General features: G+C 37.1%; 1 protein-coding gene across 1 annotated transcript in view; it reads right to left on the bottom strand.

Moving 5' to 3' along the window:
- Positions 1 to 21,674, bottom strand: part of PDZRN4 (PDZ domain containing ring finger 4) — a 63,209-nt gene that overhangs the window by 10,833 nt on the left and 30,702 nt on the right. The window contains exons 3-5 of the mRNA XM_045554014.1: positions 10,184 to 10,282; positions 7,857 to 7,919; positions 386 to 487 (exon numbers count right to left, since the gene is read on the bottom strand). Of these exons, the coding sequence (XP_045409970.1) occupies positions 386 to 487; positions 7,857 to 7,919; positions 10,184 to 10,282 (264 nt within the window). The remainder of the gene's footprint in view (positions 1 to 385; positions 488 to 7,856; positions 7,920 to 10,183; positions 10,283 to 21,674) is intronic.

Here is a 21,674-nt window from a genome sequence, read left to right on the forward strand (position 1 = left end):
AGCGAGGATCCATGCAGAATTAAAAATCATGTAAAGTCAACCATTTTCATCTGTGAATTTATTTAAACAACTGGCCAGTAGGAGGAGAGATAATGATTAAATTTTGTCTGCTTTTTTTTCCTCTCCCTTAAATGGGATATTTAGCTGCCATTCTGCTGAGTAATAGAAGGGAGTCTTTAATGTATAATTTTTTGGACAAGGCTAGTAAGTTACAAAAGATCAGTCTTTGTTATATTTTGTATACCATACTTGGTTTTACAGATATCCATGACACTGATTTGATATAGAAGAGCAGATAAAGAATAAAAATTCATGCATGAATTTCCAGCCAGTGGATTCAATGACTATAAAGTTTGGTCTCAAGACTTCTGGTTTCTGCGCTGACCTGAATGTCTGGCCTTGCCACGAGCAGCACGATTCTCTTACACTCGTCGCTAGACAGCAAGGCCACGGCTTCTTCTCGATTCTGGACATCTTCCCCATTTATCTAGAAAACAAATGAGAGTGGCACATTAGTTTCCATTTCCACAATGCTGCACACAATAAATGGCAAATATCAGCTCGTTTTTGGTAAATGTATGGACAATGAAGCTCACACAATGGGCTCGTCTTCAGCCTCTCAGTGGAGAGTGCCTTCACTCAATTACGCGCTTACTGTAAGGGCCATATCGATCCCTGAAGGATGGGGAACATCAGAGGAAGCAGTTATGTTCATAAATGTCCAACCTGCGCCCTGGCAACATACATCTAGCAACACAATTAACCAGCCCCTGACAGGTGACGTTCATCTTTCTCCGCTCAGAGTAATGGAAGTGTCACTCTGAGATAATAGTGCTGGGGAAGGCAGGACTGGCAATACCACAACTGAAATCCGTCATCCTGCACGCTCGCTGCGAGCCAATTAGAGAGCTGCGGTATTATCTCTCACCAGGCAATGCTCCCAGGCCACTTCTGATTGCATTTTCATTTAATCATTTCATATTTGTGTGGGGGGCTGACTCAGTTGTCCAAACATCATTCTCGGGATATCTCTCAGTGCTTAACTAATCAAAAGAAAGGACAGCTCATCGGTAACATCCTCATCGATACTCCAGTTCCTATCTAAGATTTATTCTTTTCCTAAAACAATAAAAAGAATGCAATATCCTAAGATTCATCTCTTAAGTACAGTTGAAAAATTTTAAAAATTAACATAGAGTAATATCAACTTTCTAAAACAATGATGAGTGAAAGAAACCAAGCTTAAGTAAACTTTTGATTACATAGAAAAGATTCCAGGGGCATTTGAAATCTATCTTTTTACTTTTTCTAAATTCTAAAGAGAGTAAATAAGGCTTCTAAAGTTTGTATTTTAAACTACATTTTCGTGTTCAAATTTATTTAGCTCTTAGTTAACATCATTTTTTCTTTGGATATTTAAAAATTACTTTTTTATTGATTACTCAAATCCACAGAGACAATAACATTTTTGATCCATAATATATAATCAAAATATGTAGAAATTTCAACTAAAGAGGTCAAGTAATTCTGTCGAAAATAAGCATTAATTACTTCAATAAGCAAACAGATGAAAAAAATGTGGTTGCACTGACCATTTTTTTCAATAATTAATATAACATCTTTCACTAAGCATTTCTGCTTGAAACCATGAAGTAGCCTGCTGAGGTTTCCTCCTTGGGGGTCTCTGGGATTGTAGCTGACACATGAGGACAGACATAATTATCTGAAAACAAGCCCAGAGATCTCACTTTGGACCATAATAAGTGATCCTTATTCCTAGACTCTTATATATATTTAGCACAAGGAAAGCAGTAATAACAGGAAAAACAAATCACACAGTCACATGTAACGTTTTCTTACTCCGATCAAAATGGATATCACCTTCATTTCTCACTTGTATATGTAGATAGGAAAATCAGCATGTACAAATTTCATATGTAGTCTCCTTTTTTCTTTTTTTGCAATTCACAAATAAAATTCATCAAACTAGGAAATAGAAGCTATGATTCCAAAGTGGGGAATAATGACTGATAGGATATTGTGGCTTTTTGTAAATATATCTGAAAAAGCATCTATGTGCCAACTCCAAGGCCTTTCTTTTTCTCAAATAAAGATAAATTGGCAGTGGTGTATTCTACCACACTTTCCCCTCCCCTGATTAAAATAATGACTTTACAAATTTTACTCTCTTTGGGTTTGGAGGGCTCTGTTTCATAGTAATTCTTAGGAGTATATCTGTAATGCATCTACTTATCTATCAAACACTGACCTAATTGTTCATCTCCCCTTCACAATAGGCATGTTTGATCCTAAGAGAATTGAGTTGGGTGATCTCACATAGCTTATCTTCATCTTTCTGTTGGAAATATAATTGTAATACCTTTCTCCCCTGGTTTCTGTCAACTCAGGTATATATGAACTTCCCCATTCCCCATGCTTCATCTAAATTTCACTTACCATTAATCTAAATACTCATTCACATTAGTCTAATGTTGTTATTATGCTCACTACCTTAAAATGCAGATAATAATAGTGCCTTTCTCAGGGGGTCTTTATAAGGATTAAATGAATTAATATATGCAAAGGGCTTAAATAGTGCTTGGTACATAGAAAATGTTCAATGTTGGCACATAATATTACTATTGATGTTATTATTATTATTACTATTATCATTTATATTTTAATCCTCAGGAAAGACAAGACTTTTTACTGCTAAATAAAAACAAATGTAGTACAGTTCATGGGCAATAATTGAATCCACAGGAGTAAACCTGGTTTTATTTTAAAAGATATCTAACTCATATGTATTTTTAACTCCTAGAGGGCCATCAGGAAACAATACAGTTGTGTTTAGTTGCTTTACAGTTTGTGTTTGTCTCTGTCCTCCTATTGACCAGAGCTATGGTCTCTGGTCCTGGCAATCTGTTCTTGTTCCGGGAGGACAGATCATCTGTAGCAGAAACATTTTACATTCAGGATCATGCTATGGATGAAATGAATCAGCCACAGAAATCTGGCATTAAAATGTAATTTATTTTTTCCTTTTTTATAATAAGGGCCACTTTACCCAACTGGCAGGTAGGTCCTATTGTACTCAAGAAATGTAGCCGTGGGTTTCAGCAAAGATGTCTCTCAAGGAATGAAAAGATTTGAGGAATGGAATCAGATATAGCTTTCAACCTTCACTTGCTCTTGTTCCTGAAATAATGGCTGACAGTTACTTGTGGGAAAGCAGCCTGCTGGGCCTGAAAACACGAGGCAGTCAAAAGGGTGAAGGTCCCAGCAACGAGGGAAGGAGACAGATGAGTTAGTCACGTCATCGCACTTAGTGGAGGACTTTCATTTTAAGAAAAGAGAGGGAAAGAGAACCAAGAGAAAGACAACGTGTAAGTTTTGTCATAAATGAGGAAAGTCTTTGCAGATACCATATCTACCTTGTTTTCTGTGCATGGTCATATGTAAATATTAGCTTCAAAATAGACATTGCCTTGGCTTAGAAGAGCTATGGTACTTACATAGACAAATCAGTCAAAATCTCACTTTAGGCCCAATCTCCTATATGTGCATCAGAGTGTGCATATATATAAAAGCCTAAAAGCTTAGAAGTGATTTAATATAGCTTTTGTGTTTAAATATACTAATTTTTAGGTTTCCTATATTATTGTACCAGAGGCAGGTGGACTACTAAAATTCTTGACATCCAGCCTTCTATAGAATTTTTTAGGAAAATCCAGTAATCTTATGCAAAAGAGGAAAGACTTATTTCAAATGTGTTTCTATTTTAGCATGTAAACAAAGACAGTGAGTGAAGTACAGTGATATACATGTGGAAAGAATAGAAATGGGAAAATAGCTTTGCAAAGGGGAGAAAATAAAAGAGTAAAGAGAAACGCTGAGGACCAGTTTATGTGTAAGGCAGTGAAAAAAGGAGAGAGCTCATTAGAAGTTTTATTGTTCCACTGTTGGAGTTCTTGCCGAGTTTGGTCAGGAAGTAATCCTTAGGAACATGACTGATGTTTTGGCAGATGTAAGATGAGGCTGTTTACATGGAATATTACCTGCTTACCATTCCAAGGAGAAAATGAGAATATAGTGCTCTCTCCTTTGAAAAGCTGGTCATGTATATGATCTTTAACCCTTGCTCTCTGACTTGGAAATGCCTTATTCAGCTCTGCAACTTTGTGAGAGAATGTCCTCAGATTAATTCCTGGGGACACATTTGATATAAGTTCCTGGCAATGACACAGCAGACACTGATAGAACTGTCAAGAAATGAAAAGGAAGAGTTTTCCTTGCAGAGAAAAACACATGAGGACCAGAAATGTTTTCATCAAGTTGGTCCATGGTTTCTCTTCTACATGATCCTTACCCTATGTTAATCTCCTGTGAGTGTGTGTGTGTATGCGTGTGTGTGACGTCATTGGGTGAACTCACCTCACAGGCCCATGGTATGCTACGTTAAGAAAAGTTCAGCTACACCATGAGGGCAGGACCATAGACATACTCTACTTAGGTCATCATGGACAGAAAATTAAAATCACAATTGCTCTAAAGAGATTCACTTAAATAAAAGCCAGTCAGGAAACTTAAAGGATAAGAAGCAAATCCTCTGTTTCTCCCACTCTTATCTCCCTGGGAAAGCAGTCATTAATTGTTCATTACGGGGTATCCCATAATCTCCTCATCAGCCATAGGGGAGCTATTTGTCTATGGGTACAATTTTGTCACAGTTTTACTTAACATAATTTCACCCTCACCGTTAAGACTCTTTGTTTCCTATGTGTGCAGACAGAATTGAATTCTAGGCATTTTAAGGTGACACATATTTACTCATTAAGTGTGACATATTTGTCACACAGTATAAAGTAATCACGCAGAAAACAGTACTTTATCAATCCTGCTATTGTTTCTTCAATGAATCAACTCCATTAAGGAATGCCTTATTATCCAGCAGATATGTTCTTCGAAAACTTATCTGCCAACAATTTAGCTAAGATTTCAAAAGTGTCAAAACAGACAGCATGCATATATGGAAACACCTGCACTTTATTTTCATCCAACTATACCCATAGAACTAATAGATGTAATTTTAATAACTGCATTTGTGTATCTAGCCTATGGGAGAGTGGTTAGCTGGAAACTAGGAAGGAAGCCGGGGCAGTAGGAGGTGAGGAGTGTGGAGAGTTGATGGTGAGAGGAAAAAGTGACAGCTGGCAACAGCAAGAGAAGGGTAAGAAAAATGACAAAATATAGACCAAATACATCAGAAAATGTAGCCAAATAGGGTCATTTAATGTCAGGGCACAAATCTTCCAGACCTTTCAGCCATTTTACTCTATTAGAGCATTGTGTAACGATTGCTGGGTATAATGTCACCCTGAGCATCAAAAGGTTAGATTATTTTCTGTATCGTTAACTGGAGATGTTAACAAAGTGAACAATACATATACAAATTATTTCAAAATTTAAAAAAATAATAAAACATTTTTGAACTTTCCTTATCTGGATGATATACTAAAATGGTTCTCTTAATTTCTTAATGAGGCTACTCAAGTAAAGCTTTTCTGCGGGTTTTCGTCCTATATCTTATCATTCTTTCTACCGAACACCTTTGTTTTTCATTCACTGATTTATTCATGTGTGTGTGTGAAAGATGCCAAAAAGGTGGTGGTAAAACAGACTATGTCTTGGCTTCCTGATCCACTTTTCCTTGCCCCAAGAGATGACAGACATAATTCCATTTTCTTTAACCACAGGTCACCCCTTAGGGGACTCACTGAAGTAGAAATTATATGCTCTTGAGGTTTTCTGAAAACTAGTGGGACACCAAATGATAATTAATTCATACTTTTTATTCTTTCCTAATTGGAATGTTAGTAGAGGGTCCCTGTTTAAAAAAAAAAAGAAAGAAAAAAAGGAGTTCCGCAGCATCTAGCTACAGAAATAACAGAGGGTGAAGAAGGCGAGTGTCACCCTGAGGAAGGGAGAGGAGAGCAGCAGAAGGCTGGGCAGGATGTGTCCCCAGGCAGCTCAGGCACGGCTTGATCATGAGGATGTCACATTGCACCCTGATCATCTGTGTCTTCCTAATTACACAGCGAGGGAGTACCCCAAATGCTAGGAGGACATCTTGTCTATTGTCTATTTTTGAAGCCCTGGTTCTCGGCAGAGTGTTAAATCCAAAAGTGTGGAATCCAAAGAGACGCCCTCCAGGGGTCTGTATCTAGCACGGAGAAAGGCAGACTCTGGGTTTGTCATATTGACTAAAAGTTTTGCAGAATGTGTTAACAGCTTGCCACCCCCTCAATTTATCACTCAAGTCCTCCTCCGTTTCACAGTCATGATCAGCAGTGAAACAACCCGAAAGGGCCTCTGTTCTTATTTCAGGGTTAATCTGAGCACAAAAGCCGGGGAGCCTGGGTGTCTTCCTGCAGCCTTTCTTTATGGGAGGGGACTCAGAAAGGGTAGGGCAAGTTGAGGTAGGTTTAGGACAGAAACCAGCTTTCAGTTATTCCTGATTTGGCCTGGAACTCTCTTTCCAGCCGACATCCCTCTGATGATCTGCTTACCATTTCTCTCGTTAACTGAAATTTAATCCGTCTCCATGTTTTCACATTTCATGTTGGGAAAAGAATACACTCTCCTCCACCTGGTCCCAGCAACTCATGAGTAAATACAGCCATGCACTGCGTAACAACCTTTCAGTCAACAATGGACTGCATATATCACGACAGTGGTCCCATAAAATTATAATACTATACTTTCACTACACCTTTCTATGTTTAGCTATGCTTAGATACAAAAATACTTATCATTGTGTTACAACTGCCGTACAGTATTCAGTATTCAGTACAGTCACATGCTGCACAGTCGTGTAGCCTAGGAGCAGTAGGCTATATACCATATAGCCCAGGTGTGTGGTAGCCTAGACCTGTAGTCCCCAACCCCTCGGCCGTGGACCAGTAGCAGTCCACACGTGGCCTGTTAGGGACTGGGCCACAGGGCTCTGCTGCTCCCCCCAGTGGGAAAATTGCCCTCCACGAAACTTAGGAATGGGGCCACACATCATGGGTGAGCAGCAGGCAAGTCAGCAAAGCTTCATCTGTATGTACAGCCACTCCCCATCTCTTGCATCACTGCCTGAGCTCTGCCTCCCCTACCCCATCATCTGTGGAAAAAATTGTCTTCCATGAAACCAGTCCCCAATGCCAAAAAGGTTGGGGACCACTGGCCTAGACAATCTAGGTTTGTGTAAGTGCACTCTATGATGTTCACATAATGACAAAATTGCCTAATGATGCATTTCTCAGAATGTATTAAGTGACACAAAACTGTAGTTGAAAATTCTTCAAACTTCTAGACTTTCACATAGTAAAGAAACATCTAGATCCATATTTACCTAATTTATTCTGGAAAAGGTAGCAATAACTGATATTGTTAATAATACTGGCCATTAATGTTTATTAAGCACTTATGCACTGTGCTAAGCATGTTACATACATAATCGCATTTAACATTCACATTAATAATATATGATTAATTACCATCTTTTATGTTAAGGAAATGGGCTTAAGATAGGAGGAGGTTAGATGATGTGTCAAAGCAAATGGTGGGGCTGGAAGTGTAGATCAAGTAATCTGACTCCAGATATTGTATGTGAACCCCTAATAGCTAATAACTCCTAATAAATGGCATTATCCTTAAAAGTTTTTAAATGATAGATTTTTTTGTTTTGTAGATGTTAATATCCAAAAGCAAAGACAAATTCTTTCCTCTAATATTTTATAAGATACAAAATAAAATAAAAACTGTTGGACAGACAGAGTGAAACTTAAGAAAATAACCAAATCACGTACTTGCAAAATACGATCCCCTTCTCGAATTCGGCCGTCTTTGGCAGCAATGCTATTTGGATCTACCTGTAAGGGAGAGGACACACATCTTCAACTAGATACACACTATCTTCTCAAGAACTTAAAAATATGGTGCTTCAAAATTCTCTAATGATTTATGACAGTGCATGTCAGATTTTTCTCCACCAAAAGTCACTGGTTCCAAAAATTTCAATGAACTATCTTAAAATTAACAATAATAAAACTTAAGAGGACTATAGCAGAACTTAATCTGAAGACCATTTTTCCCACCTTTCCTCCTCCTACTCTCCATTCCTTCCTTCCTTTCTTTCTTTTTCTCTTCCTTCTTTTTTTCCACGTTCGTTTACTCATTTCTGTAACCTAACTGTCAGATATGGTCTTCAGCTGACATGAGATGATGTTAATACTATGATGCTCTGGACCCAGGAAATTTAGTTTCTACTAAGATGATTTTTAAATCCTGCATTACCTGTCTTCAAAAAGCTGATAGCTATGCTGTAAGTCTATACTTACTAAAGGGATTTCTGTCTCATGAGCACATTCATTTATAAAGAGATTTATAATCTATATTGCTCAATAAACAAAAAATCCTATTCATGCATTTAATTACTCAGCACCACTTTACATACAGGGTGAAGGGTATGAACTATAAATTATTTTAGCATAAATATATATTTAAGGGTCTATTAGCATATTATCAACATTTTAATGGTTCAAACTTGAGTGAAGACTTACAGTTCACTGGAAGTAATTCCATCTATCAGATTTCACATGGTGGCTTCAAACTAGTTATTTAGGGTTGTCACATCAAAGCTTTTTTCAAGCAAAGTATTTCAAGTGTAGCATGAGGTTGATCCATCCTCTCCAGATGTTAGATATTACTTTTTTATTAGGGGTGCTAGCTAATGACTGAGTCTTAAGTGATCAATCAAGAACAAAATACACTATAATTACATGTAAGAGGTAAAAGGAAAACATTCCTTCCAAGTACATATGTTCAGATCCTGTGGCTTCTTTACCTTCCCTGAAAAGTGAGGTTCCAAACCTGACATATTTAAATAGTAAATAGAGACTTACTAGAAGGAAGTGAGGGATGATTAATCAACTGTAGTCCTTCACAATCTAAAACTTTTGTCTTTAGAACTGTAATCAAACTAATATTCAACTTCTACCTTTCTACCTCGGTAGATATTACAAAAGATAATTCAGCAGGTGTTTCCTTATACTTCCTCACCTTAATCAGAGGGATTATCCCAGTTGTACACTTAAAAGAAGTATATAAGTCAAATACTCTCCAGGGATTTTTCCATTGGAGGAGCCAGTCAGTAAATTCTTTGGTAAAGTGATAAAGAGTAAAATTTTACATTTATAGATCTCTGTAGTTTTCTGAGTTCATTAATTACATTACCTTTTCCATATTCTAAACAACTGTATAAAAACATTGAAATAAGCATTGTTATACTGTTTTTAGGTGAAGAAGCTAACGTTCAGTATGTTAGCTAATGTTTTCAAGATCATGGCCAAGAAAACGTGGAACAGCATAGAACAACAATTAGTATCTAGTTTATATATATGTATGCAGGAGTTAGACCCTATTTATGCATATATACATACATAGGTGTTTGCATGTATATTGTATAATTTTTAATGGTATGTATATATAATTAAAAGTGTTTTCCTACTTTTCATGAAATAATGCTTCTGGGAGTTTTTAAAAATCACTTGTAGTAATAAATTTTGCTTCACAGTCTTTCAATGTAATTAACATTAAAGGTGTCTTGTGTTTAAGTACCTCACTTCTTGAAAGTGATTGTGAGGTTGAACAAAACAAACTGATAGATGCACTCCTTGGGTATTCAAATTTATCAATCCCATCAGCAAAGTAAAAGATGTGATTATGGTGAATAACAATTTAAAGCAATTAGTCAATGCTGTTGTTAACAGAACTCATAAAAGACACAGTGGAATGGAAGGACAAATGTTTATAGATCAAAAATTTTGCTCTACTTCCTGCTTTCTCATGGGAATTTATTCAAATCGAGGCAAACGTTACCACTTTTGCACTTTTCCTTGCTGGGATTCTGGGGTGAAAGCATCCACATTAAACAAGCTGATAATAATTACATTACTTGGGCAGCATAATTTACTTTCCTAATTGAAAGTGACAAGTTTTGGAACATGGCCAATTCTTCACATTCAAGCCTCTGAGGGAAGAATTTTCTCCTTGTGAGTCATTTCACTCCACTCCCCGCCCCCCTCCCCCGCCCCCCATCTCCCTCCTCTCGTGTCCCCGCCACGGCATTTCTTACCTTGCTGACATAAATGCCGGTGTCTTCTTCATCATCTGTTCGGTAACAGACTGTCAGGCCCAGCTTCTCTTGACTGCTAACACGACACAACTCGACCTCCTGAGAGAACAACACATGCAGAACGACATTTATGTCAGACAGAAACCCCACTGCAGAATGGAGAACTCTCTGCTATTCTTTGGGTCACCCTGGGAAGTTTAAATAACTATTGCCCAACATTGGAAATTAACTTTTATGATCAACATTGTTAAAATTTACCTTAAATGTGGATTTCTACATGGTCAGGACAATATTTTATATTTTCATGGTAAAGTTGGTTGGAGATATGCAATTTTTTTGTTATCAAGTCATCAACTTGAAACCTTTTAAAAATCCCACAATAATGTATAAATGAAATGTGTATACATCAATAAGCTGGAATCAATAAAATACTTGAGAATGTCAGGGAGGGAGCAAAATGTTCATAAAAATATGGAGAGTTACTATGTTTTTATTTGTACTTTAATAGAACCAAATAAGTCCAAATTGAAAAAAGACTATATTGAACTGTTTTCATCAATTCTGCTTTTGAGTTCTATACAATATGATAATAAGCAAGTTTTTTGTGTAGGTCAGGCCAAGGTTTTCTATTATTCTGTAGAAACTTCTGCCCTTGGAAAGAAATGGGTTCATCCAGGCTCAAGGGAGAGACATCAAACAGCCATATGGAGTAGAGGCAATGATTCAAAATGTAGCAGTAAATGAACAAGAAAATACATTTACTGAAACACATGGCTAAGGGGCTTGAAATGTCAGTCCTTAGGTAATGTATATTGAATCCATTTCCTGATTTATGTTCAATAAAATAATAATAAATTTCAGTGCATTTCATTTTTATATAATAAAATGGACTTGTACTACTTTCAGAAGCAGATGACTTCAGGATAAATCACATAATTCTAAGCATTAAAGCACAAATTAGTGCTCTAATCATGGAGAACTTGTTCCTACTGGATGGAAACTATAAGACCCTTTAGCAAATAATCAGATGAGGAAGAACAAAGTATATTTAAATTGGAAGTGAAATCTGCATCGATTTCTAGAACTTAGGCTCTGTGAGAGTGGTGAATTTGTCTGTCTTGCTTAATGCTCTTTCCATAGTGACCAGAACGGGGATAGCCTCAGTGTGGGTAATCAGTAATAATTAGCTGAAAGGTGATTGATTTTATTTCAAAATATTTCCTGGCATACACAGCTTTTTGTAAAACAACAATTAAGTGGTCTTTTCTCTTTGATTGGAAATAAATGTGTGTGTGTGTGCATGTGCACGTGTGTGTAAGAACTATGAAGTTTGATGATGATCGAGTGCTATAGCCTAAATGTTTGTCTTCTCCAAAATCCATATTGAAATCCTAACCCCCAAGGTGATGGTATTAGGAAGTGGGGGCTTTGGGAGATGATTATGTCATAGGGGCTGAGCCCTCATGAATGGGATTAGTGCCTTTATAAAAGAAGCCTCAAGGAGCTATCTTGCGCCTTCCACCGTGTGAGGACACAGCCAGAAGGCCTCCTTTACAAGAAGGTAGTCTCTCACAAGACACGGAATCTGCTGGCACCTGATCTTTGACTTCCTAACCTCCAGAACCATGAGAAGTAAGTTTCTGTTATTCATGTGCCACCCAGTTGACAGTGTTTTGTTATAGTAGCCTAGATGGACTAAGACATAAAGTATTCATTCAACTGTCTATAAAGAAAAATTTACTTTACTTCAAAGAAGAGAATATTTCCCAGAACACTCTGCTACATTTGAAGAAATATCCTCCCTTTCAATTTCATATTTCAACGAAGTCTTTTTGCCGCTGGATAATAATGATTTTTTTAAATGATATGCTATAAACCATGGGTAAATCCTTAGCAAGGGGATTTGCTCTCATAAACTTCAGTGACTAATACTTTCACAGTGAATAGCAAATAAGACTAAATTTAAATCCTCTATCCTGAGACAAGTACTGCAAATTGGTAAATGCATGAAACTATGAAGAATGCCGACTTTCTGACTAGTGGGCAGATACTTTAAATTATATTATAGTGGTTTAAAAGGGTGTGGTGTATGCTCAACAGTAAAGAAAAAAGGTGAAAAATCCTTTCACCTAGGCAAAGACTAGGAAACGGTGACATGATTTGGCACCAGACGCAAAAATGTACACAGCAAGAGAAGGTTTTTCAGAACTGGCAATAATTAATGCTTCCAGAGGGAAAGAATACTTGACTGAAACTGTAACATTAAGAAGGAATTACAGCAACAAAAGAGCTTCAATTATACCAACAAGGTATACAGTTAAGGAGCATCTCTTAGTGACTCCTAAGAGACCTCTAAGGAAATCTGCACAAATCATAAAGAGCTGAGATTGGGACCTTTAAATCAAGGCAAATGAAGGGCTGTAGTCAAAACTGAAATCCAGGTTTTCGATGTCCTGCCCAAGCATGGAAGAAACTCCCAATACAGTGGGAAGACATTTTCAGAGGGGGTATTCTTTTTTGAGTGTTTCTCCACATTCTCAAGGGAGTACCTTGACCTTGGTGTTTGTTTAAAAGATGCATATCAAACTGTTTTGCAATAAAATGGAATGAATCTATTTAAACAAAAAGGGCAGAATCCACCAGGAAGGCTCCCATACCACAAATCAAAGCATCTATCCAAAAATCACAGAGGAAGAGAGACTAAGATCCTGAAGCCAAAATCACTTTTCAATATTTTCATCATATTAGACTTAATCAAAATTGTAAAACAGGTCTCCAAGTTATCTATTAATACATAATCTTTGTTTTCAATATGTCCCCTTGTTAAGATACTCAACACTGTGATATTTCCTTTCGGCTGCCTGGAGTCCCTGAGGTCTGAGTATTTTACGTTTGCCATTTTGCCTGTCCCCTAGCAAAATATGGCATTTGGCATAGTTCTTTATTCTCTTACAAGTAGCTCTTGAGACATAAAGATAATTGATAAATAAGTATCTCTCAAAAGGATCATCATTAATAATGACTTAGAATGTGACCCAATCAGGGTTTGGTTCATACCGATAGAGTTGGAAAATATAAAGCCTTCATTCAAAGGACTGAACTTTTGATAGTAAGACTTCAGGCACTGAAAAAGACCCCCCGTGAGATTCTGTGGATCCCACAAACCACCTAACACCAGTCCCAGGTGTGAACTTACATTTCTTTCTTTGGTTAAGAACATCTCAGACACTACATATTTCATATTGGTACATACGGGCATACATTTTAGAATCAAAGGTCCTTTAATTCAATGACAAAATAACTTATAAGCAGCTACCTGTAGACCATTTTGTTTGGATGAGGCAAAGGTGGCTTTGTAAAGACTCTGATTACCTGAAAGGAATGCTCCAGCTCAGGTCTAATTAAGCATTCCCTTCACAGCCCACACAAGCCTCTGACTTCTGAAGAAACAACCTCCTGGTAATAGAGAGTGTTTTCCCTAACAACTTTCATACCTTTCCCTCTGTCTCTAGGAAGCTGTTTGATGAAAAACATAAAAGTGAAATGCTACCCCTGTACATTTTCTCCATGGAGACAATTCACGGGCGTATACAAATCAAAGTCCAGCCCGCATGCATGGCCATGCTAACCATCCATAAGTCATCCGCGGCTGGAGTAAAAGAATCACTTCACACACCTGGTGAAACTACATTCATTTTGACTGAAATGTGCTTCAGGATGCTGTGTTCTGGGATGGTGTCTAAAGTCTCTTAAAAAAAATCAAACTGCGGTATCTAATTTGGTGAGAAACTGATTACATGAATTAACAGACTGAGGGTGGAGTAGAAGATTAAAGCTCATTAGTAAAGCTTGCTGTGAAACATCCTTCTAGTCACAGAATGAATGACAAGAATGGGATTTTTACAAAAATTGGTTGTACACCAGTGCTGTGAAATTTTTATATTTTTTATGATTGTATCTAGGGAAGAACAAGAGACTTTAAAAAGAAAAAAAAAACATTTTGCTTTTTAGATAGAACTTTCTGGCTGGACAAAGAAACAAGGCTTGACACTGCTTGCAATGGCTTTTTAAGCAAAATTGTCCCCAAACTCTAAAGAATACTCAGGCTCATTCCATAAAGTCTTTCCACTGAGGGAGAAAATTCAGATAGAGTCAGCACCAGGCAAGTCTGAAGAAGAACCAGGGCTACATAGGATGGTCATTTATATCACTTGACAATCAGAGAAGAGAGAAGTCTATTGTGTCAGTATCTTTATTTTATATTTTATTTTATTTTCCTGGTTTGCATTTATTAGACAACACATACACTTTTATATAAGCTTAGTCTTATATATCGTCTTATCTTTTGTAATGTTTGATTAGTAACTAGTGAAATACCATGCTTAGTTACTCCAACAAAGCTTTTATTTTTAAAAAAAAAACAATCAAGTGGGAAATATGAAATTTTTAACTCTCACAGTTAAGGAAAACCTAATTTACTATAAGAATATTATTTCAAGATGTTATCTCCTGGATAATGGAAACTAGGTCTAATAGTAAGAAATAAATAACAAAACTCCTGGACTACTCAAATCCCTATGACAGAAACTTTGCAGGCTTTTATACCCCAACTCCAAACATTATTTATAGCAAGTTGCCCCAACTAATAATTAAATCACATTCTGTAGAGACATCACAGGCAAAAGCTAAGGCTTATGGTCATGTCTTTTAGGTAATATCCTGACCTCCAACTCCTTACTCAACTACTTCTTTCCCAATGACATTGTGAAATACAGAAAGCTTTTAATCCCCAATTTCCCATTTTTAGAATTAGTTTTTGGATTCTTTGGTAAATAAAGCAGTCACATTTTTCTAGACCCAGGTTAACTGCTTCTCACTGTGGGCTGTGAATCACCTTAGCAAGTCATAAATGACCATTTGGAGTGGATTTTATATCTTAACAAAGAAAGAAATATTAACTTTGCCTATATGGTTAATTGGCGGGGAAATTGTTTCATGATGCTTGTGGTCAATGGTTGATGTAATGAATTCTGGACCAGGAATAGAAATGGGAAGCATAAAATCAAGGTGAGCGAGAATCGGTCCATAAACTTTGTATCAACTGTTGCTGTGACAACTAGGGAACGAAGCTGACTATGGAAACCTGCCCGAGAATGGGCTTCCACTCATAGCACTGTCTAGAACCAAGAACAAAGGCATGTGAGGAAACCAGGGAAGCCCTTCCATTTACAACAGATAGGTACTATTCCTGCTTCTTTGTTTCACTTGTATCTTTTAAGGAAATTGCAGTTACTTTTAGTATTAGAATCATGTGGTTTACTCTTGTAAGAATCCAGAAATCCAGGGCTTTTCATAACTGACTCGAGTTTTTAGTGGACATTAAAGTGATCATTTATCAGCTTTCTAATGGTATTGCTAAGTATCCACAGCCAATTGTGACTGGATTTTGTGACTTTCATGTTAGTTCTTGGGGGATCTCCATTAAAATAGTTTGACATGCCATAAGCAATGTGTAGGAAAGACTGTTCATAAAATGGCATCTTCATAGTTGCTTTACTTTTAAAATAGCAATGTTAAGCACTCTCCTCCCTGGTCAGCTCAGATGCTCTTGCGTTCCCACGCCAGCACTGATGCTCTCTCGCTGGACCTGGAATCTGTTGGTTCTCCCACTTGTCACTGTCAACAGTTCCCTCAGACCTGCACCTCTGTATTGATCCAGCCTGAAATCCATGGTTAAGTGGAATCATCTTTTATAAATCCACAGCTCCCTTGTTCTATTCCTCCACTGTGTTATCCAGAAAAAGGTCAATTGTGGTTAAGCCCAAATATTCACTTCTCTGTATCCCCACCTGAGCAGCTGTGTGGTCCTGGAGGAAAATGCCACCCTCATGGCCACACTGACTGCTTTCCTGGCGAATTCATTACCACAAATCGCGAATGGGTAGTCAATGCTGCCCGACAGTCACACTATGCTCTCCTTGTCAGGTTGCTTTTCCGCCTGCTAAAAAAGCTAATGCCAAACTTCCTCCTCTTTTCTTCAGATTTCCAACAGAAACTGCCTACTCTTAGTTGATGACCTCAACTCCTAGTTCATTGGACACTAGCAGATTACTGTGACATCAGCTTTCCACTCTCCCAGACTGAGATTTCAAACCCCTTCTCTCTGCAACTCCACTACGTTGCCTTCTCTCTTCACACCTGATCAATTATCGTGTTCCATACTTCATGGAGAAAAAAGAAGCCATGGGTTGGAAACTCTTGCATCTTCCCTCCACTCAGTGTATCAATCTGCATGCATCTGTACGTAGAAATACTCTCTGGGCTTTCTATGTGAAAGAAAAGTCCCCAATCCTACCAAAGGCAAGTGCCTCCACTCATGCTCTCTTACAATACTTTATCATTTTTTAAGAATTTCTCTCATGAATTATTCCTTCTTCTCTTGCATTATTAGCTTCTATTTCCTTATTAGATCATTCTCATTGCCATACACACACACACACACACACACACATTAATATCATCCACATGGGGCAAGGTGGGGGGAAATTCTATGGAAGTAGTAGTCAGCTCTAGGTTGGGGGCTGCTGAAAGAATTTAACAAAAGTGTCTCAGAAAAGATAATAGAATTGATCTTAGTGTTTAACAAGGAGACCAAATTTCCATATAAAGAAACATTGACCATGCAAAGGCACAGAGATAGGAAACTGTCATGTTAGAGGAATGTTATGTAGTTAATGTGCTTGAAGCTATGAGTTTCAGATTGGGTTAGATGAGGGGTCATGGTGAAAAATTAAACTGAAGAGGTAGTCAAGAGCCAGATCATGGAAGAATGATCACACACCATATTAAGTAATTTGGACTCTTTGCAAAAATAGAGAGGAGCCATTATAAAGGAAATAATACAGTCAGATTTGCAGTTTAGAAAGATGACTTCAGCAGCAGCATAGTGGGTGAGTTGGAGGGGTTAAAAGACAGGAAGGCAATTGGGAATGTTACCAGCTCATGCACAAGAAGGTAAGGGCTATTGAATGCAAGCAGTGTCATATTAGTGCTTACACACAGTTACTATTATTTCCATTTTATAGATGAAGGGAAGAAGCCACACAGAGAAGTTAAGTAACTTGCCCAAAGTCACACAGCAAGTCAAAAGCAGAGCTGGGATTCAAGTTCTAGCTAAGAAACCCTGCCTGAATTCTCAATGGCGACTTCCTCTGGTTTCATAGTATATTGCTCTTTCTCATTTTTCCGAGCTCAGCCAACTTCCTGGATGGTATCTCTCTCCATCACTCTTTCTGAAGTAGGGCTCCTAAAATTCTCTATTGAAATTTCACCGATACTTAGTACTTTCTTGGCAAGTGTGACCATTTATTTTTCTTTCTCTTTTTAATTAGCAAATTTGTATTTCCTTAAGTTGCTTACTTTTTGTCTGTTTCCTTTACTATTCTATAAACAGGTCCTTGTCTGTTATACATATTATTATATCCCATAAGCCTTAGATGTGAAACAAAGAAATTCAGCTCTTTGAAGATGGTGCCATGTCTGCCTTTTCTTTGCATTTCCAGTACCAGCAGAGTGCTGGGAGTTTATGAGAGCCCCACATGCATTTGTTGAATGAGTTAACTACTATGGTGAGGTTGGATATAGGGTTCAATTGCTTCTGCTATATTTGTACTGTGGTATAATTGTATTAGATTAAGTAGAATATGTTCAGAAAGCTGTACAAACAATAGATATTGCTTAGTCTCTTATAATCTCTGCCAACAAGAAAAGTAATCAAAGAATGAACTGGAAAAACAAAGCAAAATGATCTATAAATTACTCATTCTAAGAATTCCTCTAACAGATTCAGTTTTCATTTATTCACTTTACTCACTTGACATTTTCTTAGCACCTGCTATGTGCTAAAGATCATGTTTAGCATTGCAAACTTCTTAAATAACAAACATTGTTCTAAATGTTTTGTGAATAATATCTCATTTAAATTTATACGACTCTGATAGGGTAATGCAGAGCAGGATAGTTATCTCTGGCCTACCCAGCATTCATTCACTCACTGTCTTTTGAAAAATATGATCCTAAATCTCTTTTGCAGAATTGCATGTTCTTCTTTCCCAGTCTCTGTGTTTATTTAGGACTGATTCCTGCTGCAGGAGTGGGCAGGTGCCCTAGATATTAGTCAATGAGTACATTTTATTTCCCTACCTGTAGTGATCATTGCAAGAATGGGTATTTAATTCAGTTCAAGCCCATTAAAATCAGGCCCAAGACTTTCGTTGAAATTACTGGAAAAAGAACACTTGTCTTTTTTGTTGTATTTGAACCTGCAAGAATATAGACCAGGAATATCTTAGAGCTTTATTTTGCCACAATATACAGACCCAGAGAATGGATTCAAAAAAAGAGGCTATAAAAGCCAAAAGATGGAGAAGGACTGAAATTTAGTGTCATCATTTGAGCCCTTGTATGAAGTTATATCTAAAACAATAAACCTTTGGAATTTTCAGTTAGGAGAGCCAATAAAACTCCTCTTTTTTCCATTTGTTTTGGGTCATTTCTTGGATGAGAGTCTCAATTGATTTTAGTAGATATTATAAATTTCATTATATAAATGAGAAAATTGAGAGCCAGCATTAAGTAATTTATTTAAGGTCACTCAGCAATAATTCATCAGAATTATAAATTGAACACAGCCCTCTTTCTCTTTTTTTACTCCGAAGCTTGTTTTTTCAAGTGATACATTATTTGAGTCCAATGGTCACTTAAGAGCTCATTGTCTAGACAGAGACTTAAGGATATAAAGATGGGATATGTGGTAAAAGATAGAGGAAATGAATGAAGAGTCAAGATGCGCCACGAGAGGGAAGGGTCCAGAGAGAAGCTACTGTTTATATGGAAGGTGAGAAGTTCAGTGTGGCTATAGCAGATGGTGCTTAGGGACACAGTAAGAGATGGTGCTAGAAATTGGTCCTAATCAATTTCTAAAAGATGTCATAAACAAAGTCCCGAGTAGAAAAGGGAGAGGGATATCAACGTGCAAAATTTGTGCCTTTCCATTTTATATGAATCACAAGCAGTTATAAAATTAGAACTATTGAGAGAAAGCAAGGATGTGTTTTTCCGGTATTCAACTCAGGCAGAAGAATACATTTCTTCAATTTTATCTTTAATATTGATTAAACTTTTAGGAAGTTAATATAATTATAATTTTTTTCCTAGAATTATTTGGAAGGGAATTTTAGACACAATCTAACTTGCCCTCCATCCTTAATAAAGAGAAGTGATTTACCCACATTCACCCAGTAATTTAGTGGCAAAACTAAGAGTAGAAACCAGGCCTCCTGACTTTCATTTCAATTGATCTTTTTACTGTTGCCTTGTTGGCTCTTATATTATTTTTTAATTAAGTCATTCTCATCTGGGACTGAGGGCTGGGGGTGCAGGGAAGGATGTGTGTTGGGGTGGCAGAATCACCGAATGGGATGAGAGATATTGATGGAAGTGTGTTACCCAGGTGAACTGTGAGGAGGCAGGAACAACATTGATAACCTCATGTTTGTTGTAATGTTAACTGAACAACGGCAGTGAATATAGAATCCTCAGGATAGAAAGGCTTGAGTGGAAAAACCTTTAGTATTCTTTCAACCTTAGTGTCCACAGCCAATTTAAAAAGAAGAAAGAGCACAACAAACTTTTATCTGAAAGTACTGTCCATTCCCGAGGGGCTCACACACCTATTGTCATTTCCACGGTACTGCTTTTCACCTGGCTCCGTTGTCTTTATTGTATTTCTACTGTCCACATTTGTAAACTGCCTTTTCTTTGAATTACTGAAAATAGCTTTTCAAAAGAAAGTGTTAACAACCTTCGTTTGGTATTAGCTCTGTGAATTCTGCAAAGTAAGTAGTCGAAAAGGACAGGGCACCCCTTTGTGTGGCCGTCTTCATGACAGCATTTCTCAGTTACCTTTACCATCATGCTTTTGAGCTGGCTGTGGTTTAAGTAAAGGAAATCAGCTAAAGAGATACTATCTACTGTTTGGGTTGCTGTTTCACAGTAAAAAAAAAAAAATCATTTTGAAGAGGTAGATGTCACTTGAGAAAGGCAAAATAACTTTTACCTAAATGTAAGGGCAGACAGAGACAATCTACAGCTACTCTGGGTGGCAGAGAGAGCATTGTGGGGGAATAAAAGCAAAATCTAAACGTTCACACAATGACCCACAGGAGCACCTTTAAGGGAATTTAGTAAAGTAGGATTGGAATAGGTGATAAATATCAACTTCTGGTGGCAAGCTATGGTGGTAAGGGTTACCATTACTTTGTCTCATGGGAACCAATGTCATTGGCAGCCAACATTCTGGAATACTAGAAGTCCTGTTAAATATTTGGAGTTGAGGCACTGCTTACCCCTTGAGAGGCAGGATAGATGGGTAAGGACAAAGGGACAAAGAAGGCAGAATTAAGAGGTACAGGGCTACAGTTTAAGAAAAACGTAGGATGGGGTACATTTAGGTTTGCTAGGGTTGAAAGACTGTTCCAAAGAGCACAGAGTTTAGCAGAGAGGGTAGATTTACTGTAAACTTGAGCTAAAAGTTAATGAAAGAAAAGAATCTGAGGCAAGTTAACAAAAACTGCTTTTTGAACTTGAATGGAGATGTTAATCTAAATTTATCAGATAATATTCCATTTATCATGCTTCATGTTGGACCCATGCACTAAATTATTTGCAATAAATAGTACAAACCCACTGTTTTCTTCATAGGTGGGTCAGGTTAATTGTAAACGTTACACAGAAACTGCAAAGATTTTACATTATACACATTACATACATTAAATCTGTGTTCCTCAAGGTGGATCAAAGGAAGGTACCTTTTCTTATTATATTTTTATACTCAATGCTTAGATACTGGTTGAGAATATGACCAAATAATAAATGAAATTTCTTTCATGCCTTGCTATAACATCCCCAAAACATGATATTTTCTTCTAAGCTATGATGGCCAGTGAGAAACTTGATCCCCAAGGTTAATTATTAAAAGATGCTTGGTGTTCCTCATCTCTAGATTAGTACCACAGTGTATAATTACAGAAAATTTCCTTATAAATATATAGTAATTAACTGTAGGTGACAGGCTGTTCCTGAATTCATGTACAATTTCTTATTTGGTAGATTCTACATTTTGTCACTGTCCATAACCCCAGAGTTTCTAAAAAACTCATTTGATAGCATAAAGTCTAGATTTTTCCTTTGTTTTTAGAGCTGGCACTCCTAGTAATCTTTTAATGCCAGTCTATTATGATATATGAAATGTATTGCATCTTTATTGTACTGGCAATAAGATTCTAATAACATGCATTAAAACCAATTAGTAGACCTGAATATCTCCTGATCTGATGAATGAGAAAAGGAGAGTCTACATTTATCTATTTCAGATGTTATACATTGAATTCCAGACTGGGAGACGCCCACGTCTATGTTGACACAACAGAAA

This window comes from Lemur catta, chromosome 6 (genome assembly GCF_020740605.2).
Source record: "Lemur catta isolate mLemCat1 chromosome 6, mLemCat1.pri, whole genome shotgun sequence".
Taxonomy (NCBI): domain Eukaryota; kingdom Metazoa; phylum Chordata; class Mammalia; order Primates; family Lemuridae; genus Lemur; species Lemur catta.